This window comes from Lipotes vexillifer, unplaced genomic scaffold (genome assembly GCF_000442215.2).
Source record: "Lipotes vexillifer unplaced genomic scaffold, Lipotes_vexillifer_v1.1 scaffold342, whole genome shotgun sequence".
NCBI lineage: Eukaryota > Metazoa > Chordata > Mammalia > Artiodactyla > Lipotidae > Lipotes > Lipotes vexillifer.
Genome location: NW_006786802.1, coordinates 2,077,136 through 2,089,223, shown reverse-complemented (window position 1 = coordinate 2,089,223; position 12,088 = coordinate 2,077,136). Strand labels below are relative to the sequence as shown.

The following is a 12,088-nucleotide window of genomic DNA, read 5'->3' as shown; positions in this document are numbered from 1 at the left end:
TCTGGCCCTATGTGAGGTCTGAGATTTGTCTAGCCTATAGCTTTCTGGAACTTATTTTCCTGCCTGTGGGAAATTTTCATCCACACATGCACAGATGAATGCGTAGCCAAAGACTTGAAGGAACCCTTCTGTAGATGTCTGCTTAGTCTCTCCCTGTGCGGGTTCTTCTGTTCCAGTATTCTGCCTTACAAATCCTTGCTGCCTTGGCCTTCCTAAACTGAAGTCTCTGTCTTCGCAACTCAGCAAGAGGGAAAACCAAAAACTCTGAGTTCTGATATCCCCATCCCTACTCTGTGACTTTGGAACTGTTTCTAGCTAAACTAAGGCTCACCTATTTTATTTCTTCTATCTTTGGGGTCACTGTTTGCCAGTGTCAGAAACCTTTGTTTCCTATTTTTGGTCTGTTTTATAGTTTTTTAGGGTAAGAAGGTAAACCTTGTCATGGTTACTCCAAAATGTCCATAAGCAGGAGTCCTGCAGTTGGCATTTTGCATTTCCTTTCTTCTGTTTAGAGGTAATTTTATAGGTTGTTTTTGCTGACATGTAGGGGGTGTGGTGGTCTTTGCTTCCTCGTTTAAGTCATTGTCTTTCTTAGTATCTTGCTAAGAAGCCTCTGTTGCTTACATAGGAAATCATGTGTTGCTGGGGACAGTTTGGTTCTCTTCTTTGTAATAGAGGACGCGATGTCCTAAGCAGAGGTGTTACAGATTTTGCCTCACATGTGGCATCATTTCTTAGAATACGCAACAACTTGGCCATTGGTTTTTCTCCCACTGCATGTGGTTTTAGGCATATTCTTCAGCTGATGAATTCACCACCTTCTCCATTCTTGGGTCGTGAATCTGTAGGCTTGAATTCTGTTCTGAGAGCCAAAGCTTTGCAACATGCTGAGTTGGTTGGTTTGCTGCCTGGAAAATTGTTAGGGCAAAATTGATACTTTGGGGAAGGAAAGAGGCAGATTTTCAGATGAAAGATGTTCAACTCCAAATAATACAAAAAAAATTTGGCTTATTCTAAAGGCATGGGTAGAATTAGATGTATCATGAGAAAGGGAAAGAAGTTCAGCCCATAAATAGTGGTGAGTGGGTATCATAAGACTACAAATAAGTAGGGTAACCCTATAGCCTGTTTGCTAAGGACAGTCCTGGTTTATGCCTGTTGTCCTGCAATGATTATTAATAACATGCCCTTTCACTGTTGAAAGTATCATGGTTTGTGATGGTTTTATACCATATGACTATATATATATATATATATATATATATATATATATATGTATATATATATATGTATATATATGTCATCCTACTTACAAAGAATGGTTTAAAGAATACATGGTAATTGTTAATTCTTTGGTTCTTGTCATTCTTCTTGAATGATGGATTTACTGTTTACTTTGTATTTTAGTGAAATAGTATTCAGTGACCGATTAAGTGTGTGTTGGGTGTTGTTGTTGTTGTTGTTGTTGTTGTTTTAATTTTTGGTATTTTTCCTGCAGATGATCTCAATGCCACCCACCAACACTGTGTTTTGGCTGGTTTACCACCTCGGTTTAGTTCCACCCACCGAGTGGCAGAGGTAAGTGTAAATAAAAATGTGACTCAAACTTAATTGGATGTGACAGAAGTGGTTGCATGAGCAATTTATCATAGAACTTTGGAAGAATATTTGATAGGAAAATTGCTTCCATCTAACTAGACTTTAGCCTCTATTTACTTGCTTTTTTAGCTTTGAGTTGTGTTGGATCCAGTTTTAAAAAGTGTGTTCACAGCCTGGGATAAGTATATTTTGCTTCTTTGGGGTTATGTTTCTTGGAAAAGGTGCCAGCAAAAGGGCACCTTGGCAGGTGTTGCTGGTTAGAGATTTTCTAAGGGGTTTGTATCTGTCAAGGTCAAGGGCAGGAGATGGCCAGAACAAAATAGTAGGTTTGTGTGCTTGTGCATGTGTTAGCTGTGACTGGGCTCAGATGGTTGAGAATTTATATTTCCCTTAACTTTTGGGTCAGGCTTCCAGGCATGTGAATGTAAATTAAGGAGAAAGTTACGGTGGTGCCAGGGAATTTCCAAACTCCCCAGTTGTGTTTCTAACCCAGACTTTATTGCTAAATTCTGCCACCACTTGCAGTGGCTGATAGTCAGCTGATTAGACTAGTTCCGAATGGAAACTTAAGAGATGAGGGAAGCCTTTAGTCGTCACCCTGGAGTATTGTGTGTGCTCCGTTAAGAAGTGTTCCAGAGAGCAGGGGAATGATCATGAAAAGGATTACAAGTTGACCTCGTATCCAAGCTTGTCTTCTGTGCTTTGCTTTTATAGCTTGACTTTTCATTGTACCACAAGGGGACCAGTGTGAGAAAGTTGGGCAGACGGGATACAATAAAGTGGCAGGGAAACACAAGCACAAGACCTTTCCAGTCCTGAGACTGTGTGAGTCTATAAGGCAGTGTCATGTCTTTTGGTATTTAGGTAGCTTTTCTAGTGGACTGCTCATTTTGCTAGGTGGCAGAGAGGACACGAGTGTCTGTTTAAATCAAGATGCCAGCAAGCCCATCAAGCGTTCCTTCCCCCTTTTCTCCCTTTCTTCTCTCTTCTATTCAATCATTCATCTAAATATTTGAGTGTCTGTTCTGTGCCCAGTAGCACTAGAGGCATGAGAGAGAGAAAGCCATCAACGTGACAGGTATGGCCACTAGCTTTGCTGAACTTCCATTTTAGTTTGAGAGACAAATATTAAATAGATAAAAACACAAATAATTATCTTAGAGACCTAAAAAAGTAAGTCCTGTTAGGAAGGAAGGAAGGAGTGAGTGAAGGAAGGCAAAAAAGAGTGAGCAAGCATTTATAGAGCATCTAATACGTGCTTTGTATTGTACAAAAAAGACTTCATTTTTTGTATAATACGAGATGATACAGACCTCTGTCTTTCTAGCTAGAACTCTCCTAAGAATTCTTTTGAGTACGTGGCTACTTATGTGTATCTTTGCACCTTTCCTAATCGAATCTGGAAGAGTGGACAAGACGATTAGTGCTGTGCTCAGAGGGTTGGTACAAAATGATGAAAAAGAAGTTTCACAAAATGTATTTGGTAAGGATGACAATCATATTTAATTCATAGGGTTCTTGTGAGGATTAAGTGAGTTAATACGTGTAAGTCTTTTAGAACAGTGGCAGGTATAGGGTATGCATTCAAAGAATGTTAGCCACTACTACTATTATTAAATTACTACCACTGCTGCTGCTGCTACTACTATTACTACTACTGTCTTTTCAGTTATCCTGATGAAAAGCTAGTAGGAGACAGGAGCAACAAAAGCTCTTTGTGTGGAAGGCTATACTGTCTCCATTTATATACTAGAATGTATGTAATAAAGCAGGAGAACTTAAGTCATCAGTGAGTCTTTAACTGGAGGTGTTGCTATTAACTGAAAGCTACTACTCAGAAGAAGGGAAGTAATTTTAGTTCTTTCATCCATTCTGCAAACTTTCGTTGAAATTCCCAGTGCTCACGGTATTCTTTTAGACACCTGTGAACAGGTAGATTGCAGAATAGAGAGTAGCAAACAGCATAAGGCTTCACGAGTGACATGACATGTAAGACTTGAACATGTAGGGATTAGGGGATTTTAGGACATTTTAAGACATTTAAGAGTCCTCATCCCATTAGGTGGAAATCTTGTGATCGGAATGGGATGGGGATACAAAGGGAGTATTGAGTGGCTCAACTTTGACTGAATCCCAGGATGCCAGAAAGGGAGTGTTGGCAGATGAAGGCTGATCCCTGAATGACTGGATTGTGAAAGATCTTGGATATCAGGTTAGGTGTGTTTTAACTTAAGTTGGTTCAGGTGGGGGTTATTGATGATTTATTTATCGCAGTAGTGACATATTGGAGATGTCTTTAAGAAGATGAAAATGTTAGAGACATGAATTAAACCTGTTGGTCTGAACTAAGGTCATGGCAACAGGAAAAAAGAAGAAACTCCCTTGACTAATGTAGGAGACATAGTGACAGACTTGGCAACTGATTGAAGTGGAGGGAGGAATGTAAGAATGAATGATTGAGTGGATGAACAAATGAATGAATGAGTGAATGAATGAACACACTAACCAGGTAACTCTTTATTGGATGCTTGTCATGCGCTGGGCTTTTGGGTGACTCTGAGGTTTCAAGCTTGGGTGATTTGGAGATGACATTACCATAAGTAGAAATAGGGATCTAAGACACGAGGGGAAGACAGTAGTTCAGTTTTGAACAGGCTGAGTCAGAGCTGCCAAGAGGAGAGGTCCAGCAGACAAATGTAAATTTGGGACTAAAACTTGTGAGAGATCAGGAAACCTTTCCTTCTACACCTCCTATGATAAATACACACATTCAGAATGCAGTTTGAAAAGTACCCCTCTAACCTTATTTCCTTTTTTTTCCAAGTGGACCATCTTAACTAAAGTAGCAGTGCTTTCAAAATATCCTGAGGTTTAGCTTTCTCTGCTTTAGTCATAGCTGTATTTGTATCTTCTAATTTTTAGGCAAAATTTTGAGTGTTAATCAATTTTTTAAAAAGAGGTGGATATGCATAGTGATAATAATAATAATATAATCCCAAATCTGTATCTTTTATATTATCTCTACTTCAGTTCAAGCTTATGATACTTTACTAATTAGACATACATAATGTGAATGATGTGACTATCCTGCATTCTATATTATAGATCAGGGTCAGCAAATTCTATGGCCTTTGGGCCAGCCAGCTCTTTTTGTAAATAAAGTTTTATTGGAACACAGCCACGCTCACTTACTTACGTATTGTTTATGGCTGCTTTGGAGCTACCATGGCAGAGCTGAGTAGTTGAACACAGACCTTATGGCCTGCAAGCCTAAAATATCTACTATCTGACCTTTTTAAGAAAAGGTTTGCTGACTCTGTTTTACATGATCCTGTGTATACAGGCTTTAAAGTTAAAAGGAATTTGTTTTAAAAAATCATCATTTTAAGGGTAACTTTTTATTTCTACCCAAAATCAAAAATGATAAAATTCAGTACTGGTAAAGTTACAGTGAAACTGTACATTCATACACTACTGGTAGTTTTTCTAATTAGTATATTTTTTGGAAAGCTATATGGGGATATGTGTAAAGCCCCATAAAAATATTCATATCTTTGATCTCATAACACTGTTTTGGGGAATCAAACCTAGGAAATAATTCAAAGGAAGTATATATAAAAAGATATTTATCTTGTATGATTAACAGTAGTGAGAAGTTGGACAGAACCTTAATGCCTGTATATTATGTGACTTGCTGATTAAATTGTTAATGTCACCTCATTGAGCAGCATTGACCATGGTAGTTTTGAATACTTATGTACAAACAGTGAAAAGTAGCATGTACATTGGTATGTATATATATATTCATTACAGCTGTGTGTGGGTGAAGAATTACATGCAATAAAAATAATTAACATAGAGTATGGCGGCAGGATTATGTTTTTATCTTATTTAAAACTTTTAATTTCATCTTATATCATTGTTTTCAGTAATAGAAGAGGGAAAAGATGTTTTTCTCCAACACTGCAGTTAACGTTATGGTTTCCCTCAACACAGAGAGGAAAAAAATCCATATGCAACTTTATAGCCCTCACTTTTTCTACAAATGTCCTTTCCTTCACACAGTATTAAATTAGACTTCTTTTCTGTGCCAAACAGAATGATTCGCTATTTTCTGCCTATTCACAATGTGTAGGAAACAGATTGTCTTAAGGAAATGTTGTTCTGAAATTCATTTTAGTTAATCAGAGAAGAAATCTATTCAGTGTTTGGTTGCAAAATTGTGACTAGAGTATGTCTGATGACTCGACCTTTATTTGATTTTAGTTTTTTTCTGGTTGTGACAGAATGTTCTTGGGATGCAACACAGAATATATGTATTTTTAAAATTTAAATTCTATGTATAATTATATTTTGAATAGGTAGTTACGCAAATGGTTCAAAACTCAAAAAGTACCCTAAGAGTGTGCAGTTAAAACCTATTTCTCCTCACACCAGCCAGCTCCTCTTCCCCAGAGGCAACCAACGTTATCAGATTTTTGTTATCCTTTCAGTGATACTTAATACATATATAAGCAAACATGTATGTAATTTTTAAAATTTCTTATATAAATGGTAGTCTACACACTATTCTGCACTTTTTTTTTTTTTTTTGCGGTACGTGGGCCTCTCACTGTTGTGGCCTCTCCCGTTGCGGAGCACAGGCTCCGGACGCTCAGGCTCAGTGACCATGGCTCACGGGCCCAGCCGCTTCACGGCATGTGGGATCCTTCTGGGCCGGGGCACGAACCCGCATCCCCTGCATCGGCAGGCAGACTCTCAACCACTGCGCCACCAGGGAAGCCCCTATTCTGCACTTTTTGTTTTTTATTTTTGTAAACCTTGATGATAATTACTTAGCAATATGCAATTTTTAGAGTAGGGAATTTTTTTTAAAGGTAGGATACAAAAGCATAAGCCATCAAAGAAAAAATAGGTGAATTGGACTTTATCAAAGTTAAAAACTTTATGCGTCAAAGGGTACCAGCACAAACGTGAAAAGACAGAATGGGAGAAAATATTTGCAGATCATACATCTCACAAGGTGCCCATATTTAGATTTATATAAAGAACTCTTACAGCTCAATGATTTAAATGATAAATAATCCAGATTTTTAAACAGGTAAAGGATCTGAATAGACACGTATCCAGAGGAGATATACAAGCGGCCTATAAACACATGAAAAGATGCTCACCATCATTAGTCATTGGGGAAATGCACATCGAAACCACAATGACATACCACTGCACACCCGCTGGAATAGGTATAATCAGAATGACAGTAACAGGTGTTGGTGAGGATGTGCAGAAATTGGAACCCTCATACGTTGCTGGAGGGAATGGAAAATGGCACAGCCACTTTGGGAAACGGTCTGGCACTTCTTCAGAAGGTTAAACTCAGAGTTACCCTATTGCCCAGCAATCCCATGCCTCGCATACACACCCAAGAGAAGCGAAAACTCGTACATGAATGTTCATAGTAGCTTAATTCGTAATAGCCAGAAAGTGGAAACAGCCCAAATGTTCATCACCTAACGAATGGAGAAACAAAAGACAGCATATCTGTACAGTTGAATGATTATTTGGCAATAAACAGGAACGGGGTACTCACACATGTACAACATGGATGAACCTTGAAAATATACTAAGTGAAAGAAGCCAGTCACGAAGGACCACATATTGTATGATTTCATTTATATGAAATATCCAGAGTAGGCCAGTCAAATCTGTAGATTAGTGGTTGCCTAGGGCTGGGAAGGCTGGTAGAAATGGGAGGGGGTGACTGCTAAAAGGTACAGCGTTTCTTTCTGGAGTGATAAAAATGTTCTAAAGTTAACTGTAGTGATGGTTGCACAGCTCTGTGAATGTACTAAAAGACATTGAATTGTATGCTTTAAGTGGGTAAATTTTATGACATGTGAATTTTATATCTCAATAAAACTGTTACCACTCCCCATGCCCTCCCAAAAAACCAGGCCTGATTATAGGTTCTTTACATCAGATGAAAATATATATATTTTCATCTGAGGTAAAGGAAAAATATATATATTCCCCCCTCCTTTTTTTTTTTTTGGTTGCAATCATGGCTCCACCAGAGTTTGTTTAACTGGTCTTTTATTGATGGGAAATTTTATGTTGTTTTTAATCTTTTATTATAGTAGATGGCATTTCAGTTAATTACCTCTTACGTAGGTTACTCCATACTTGGGAAAGTAAAGGTGCAGGTAGAGTATGTTTATAGACAGAATGTCATTAAAAAAATGTTGTCGGGTTGTCTGTGGGACAAAAGTGAGTGGTAATTCATTTCCATTTTTTGTTTTTTCTTTGTAGTAAATTGGAGCCACTGCCCTTCTGCTCCCCACGCTTTGGGATCTTCATATTAAAATACATATTAGTCAAGCTTCTGTTTTTGGCACAGAAACTTCATTTTTTTCCCCCAGGCATGCCCAGGTCACATTGTATCAAGTGGCAGTAACTGTGCAAAGAAATTTTGTACCAGGGGATTAGCCTTCAAGGTTATTTCGAAGGGATCCATTTAAATTGTAAATATTAAAATAAAAATACTCCGGGGAGACATTTCCCTCATTGGGTCTAAAAGATATTTACAGCTGGCGTTTTCTCATTCTAGGAAATCGTGTCATTATCAAAACAAACGGATGCACACTCCACCTGCGTCCTCTTCTTTTCTGACATATGTTCATTCAGAGAAGGAGTTTGTCCATTTGACCTCTGTTTTGCTCCCACAGACTTAGGGAGGGATGGACTAGTGATCTGTGCCTTTGCTGATACCCAGGTACTAAGTTATGCCTTTCAACGTGCCTTGAGGGTATGAACCACATATTCTCCATTATTTGAAGAATCTATTCTGCCAAGGCAGACTTGCAACTGCCTAGCGTATGCTTTTCGCAGAAAAGGAAAATGAGTTCTTTGCCCTGTGTTTATAACTTCATTTTTTTCCCCATTGCTGTTCTATTTTGTGTACTTTTGAACCAGTTCTATAGTCTGGTTACCTTTTTTTTCCCCATCGTTAGGTGCAGGGCACTTGAGGTAAAGTCAGTGTTCTTGACTTCTTGGTTAATTAGTTATTCCTCCAATAACTACTTATTACGTTTCTTTTATATTTAAGACTCAGTTCTAGGTGCTGCAGTATATGTATAGTATATACATTTTGAAACAGGGCTTTAGCCTTCAGGGAGCCTACTCTTTGGAGGTATGAAGCCCATGTAATAAAAAGCAGCAAGATGAGTGGCCCAGGTGACGGCCAAGCTGGCAGCGCCGAGCCCAAGGAGAAAGCTACTAGAGTCATTCTTAAGTTGAGAAGCATAGGCTGACCCGTGAGGGCGACAGGTCCGGGAAGGGGACAGACATCCTAGGAAGAGAGGTCTAGTAACCTTGGAGTCTGCTTACCATCTCAGTGGCTGGTTCTATCTCTGCAGTGCTCGACGGGGACCTTGGATTACATCTTACAGCGCTGCCAGTTGGCCCTGCAGAATATCCGTGATGAGGCGGACAATGGTGAGGTCTCTTTGAAATCCTTGGAGCCAGTGGTTTTGAAACACGGAGAAGAAATCCACAGTGAGGTAAGGACTTTCAAGAACTGTGAAGATTCTCTCCTACTTGCTAGCTAACAAGTTATTCGGCCACAGTTTGCTATGAGTATAAGAGACAAAGGATGGTTCATTACTTACAATAGCAGTAGCCAGGGCATCAGCATTTTTGTGCCAGTTCTCCAAGCCTCTGTTTCCACCGGGTAATGCACAGTGGGCTGGATAGCATGTGCACTTGGAGGGGTTGTGATCTAGAAGAGGAGCCTGACCTGAGGTAACCCGACTCTTCCATGATGGGCAGTAGACATGTCTGTCGTTTGCTCCAGATCAAGACACATCTTTATCCTCCAAGCCTGTTAGCAATCCTACCCTTTATTCTGGAGGGAGAAACTCTATCTTCCAAGCGTGTTCACTAAAAAGACATCCTTGCAATGAGAGTGTGAAGCAAAGGGCAAGACATGTAGAAACACAAACAAGAGACCCATGAAGGATAATCTTCCAGCAAGGACTGATGGAAACTGAAGGTGGATCCTTGGAGCAGGTGGACCCTTAGGAGCCTTGCCTTTTGTTCAGGAAATTAGTAGCGATTCTGCAGTCTGTGGGACCAGCATGTCTGGATCCCATGAGTCAGTGTTTCAAAAACTTTGTTAGTTTCATTAATACGTTTTCAATTTTTGCTCTGTCTTTGGACGACATATATTGTTATCTCTTCAGTACTTTTAAAAGAATCCACTCATTTTTTATGTAAATAAAATTTTTTTAAAAGGAAGCTTTATATTACCACTTTTAAGTGGAAAGCTGGTATCACTGGCCAAAAGAAAAAGTAACCAGAAAACTCTAGCCTGTGAAAACAGCAATGTTATACTATTCCAGCAGATGCTTTTGGCTGGAGAAGGTCCTGAGCCTACAGTCTCTATTCTTCACGTTAAGAAGGAAGATTAGTGTGCAACTTCCTACACATTGTAAGAGTCATTGAATTCTACACTGAAAATGGGTGAATTTTATGGTGAGTACATAATACAACCCCCCCGCAAAAAAAACCCCGTTGAAATGAAAGTCAAAAAGAGATTACCAAATGGTAGAGAAACTTTGAAGATTATCATCAATCAAAGATATAATTAGAAGGATTTGATATATATAGAAGGATTGGTGGAGAATTGGAATACAAAAATGTTCTCAATCATCTCAATAAATAATTGCTGAGCATGCGCGAGGCACTCTTTCTGGGTGCTTTCGGATATGTTGGTAAATAAAATAGACATTCTAGTGCAGGGAGATGACAATAAATAATAAACACACTACATCAGTTTATCATATAGTATGTTAGAAGTTGATAAGTGGTACAGGAAAACCCAAACAGGGCAAGGTAATGGAGACTGAGAGAAGCAGAGAACACTCCCGCTGACAAGATGTCCTTTGAGCAGAGACTTGAAGGAGGTTGAGAAAGAGAGCCATGTGGTTTTCTGGGGAACAGCGTTTCAGGCCGAGGGAGACACCACTGCAAGGGCTGTGCGGGTGGGAGAATGCCTGGTGTTCGTGGACTAGTTCAGGGACGGTCCGCGGTGAGTGGTGGGAGTGAGGCTGTTTGTTACAGGAGATGAGGTCACGGAGGTGGTGTGAGGGCATGGGGAGCCACAGATTGTATCAGTCGTTGGAGGTGTCTGTAAGGACAAGGGCTTTCCTTTTTACTCTGAGGGTAATAGCGAGCCATCGAAGGGGTTTGAGCAGAGGAGAACAGTGTTCCCACAGTGCCATGTAATATCTTTAAAGAGATATTTACTTACCTTAAGAGCTGCTCCACGGCTTGAATAGAGAGGTCTTGAATCTGAGTAACATGTGTGCCAGTCTTCTCTAATCCCCCAGTCTTTGATTCTTCAAGGTCATCTTCTTACTTTCAGAATGAGTTCCATATGTCAGGGCACATCATCAGATACCCTCCTTTGGCCATGCAGATTGGCATGCTCACGCTCTTCTGGGTTCCATTGTTGAATGAGAGCACAAATGTCTATAATCCTTTCCACGGTTCTTATTGTTTGCTTTCCTCTTTCTTAAAGGCCATGTGCCTTTGCTGGACTAATTATAGGATGAAGCCCTTGGTTTCATGTCTGCAGACTTTTGGGCTGTGTCGGTTTAGAAGTGGTTGGTTTTCCTTGTCTTAGATAGTTTCTACCTAAACAATTTGGGGACTTTGGAGATTGGAACTGAGTACTTTAAGAAGGTTTTTTTTTCCCAATTTAAGATGCTTAAAAAGATTTTTGGTGAGGTATAAGCAGAACCTTCCTCTGTGTTTATAAAATAGTCTGTTTTCCTTCTTAAAAATCATAAAATATGGAATTCAGTCTTGTCACCTAGTAAATTTCCCCTAGGAAAATGTACTATTTGATGTCATCATTTGGTTCTCATTTTGTTCTGATCAGACCTGCATCTTCCTTACAGCTACTGGGAAAGGGCTTTCATTGGGTAGCTCTTTGTAGATTGGACCTTAGCATCTCTTCCTGGTCTCATGTCTTTCTCCTTGAAAAAACCTATTTCATTTATTACAGTGAGCACTGACCCCAATGGGCATGTTCCCACATGGGCATGATGGGCATGATGCCCATTGGGCATCTCGAGGGAAATGCATAAGCTGACCTGGGACCAAATCAAGAACCCAAACTAACTTGGCAGAAGTAGGTGTCATTTGCTTACCTGTAAGACTGTTGGAAATGATTTCCGACTATACGGTGCTGTGGTGACTCAGAAATGCGGTTTTGGAATCTTACAGACTTTGCTCCCCAATGCCTAAGGGTCCAGTGACAAAGGTTCAGGTAGGTGGGTGGATTCTGTTTGTGCTTCCCCTTCAGATTTTTTCTAGACATTTCTAGGAGAAAAGCTTTTCTTTTTTTTTTTTTTTTTTTTTTTTTTTTTTTTTTTTTTTTTTTTTTTTTGCGATACGCGGGCCTCTCACTGTTGTGGCCTCTCCC

At 39.5% G+C, this 12,088-nt stretch overlaps 1 protein-coding gene across 2 annotated transcripts in view; it reads left to right on the top strand.

Annotated features, from left to right (window-relative positions):
- FTO (FTO alpha-ketoglutarate dependent dioxygenase) overlaps positions 1-12,088 on the top strand; it is a 395,242-nt gene that overhangs the window by 171,518 nt on the left and 211,636 nt on the right. For both annotated transcript variants that reach the window (XM_007459455.1, XM_007459456.1), the window contains exons 5-6: positions 1,499-1,578; positions 9,015-9,158. In XM_007459455.1, the coding sequence (XP_007459517.1) occupies positions 1,499-1,578; positions 9,015-9,158 (224 nt within the window). The remainder of the gene's footprint in view (positions 1-1,498; positions 1,579-9,014; positions 9,159-12,088) is intronic.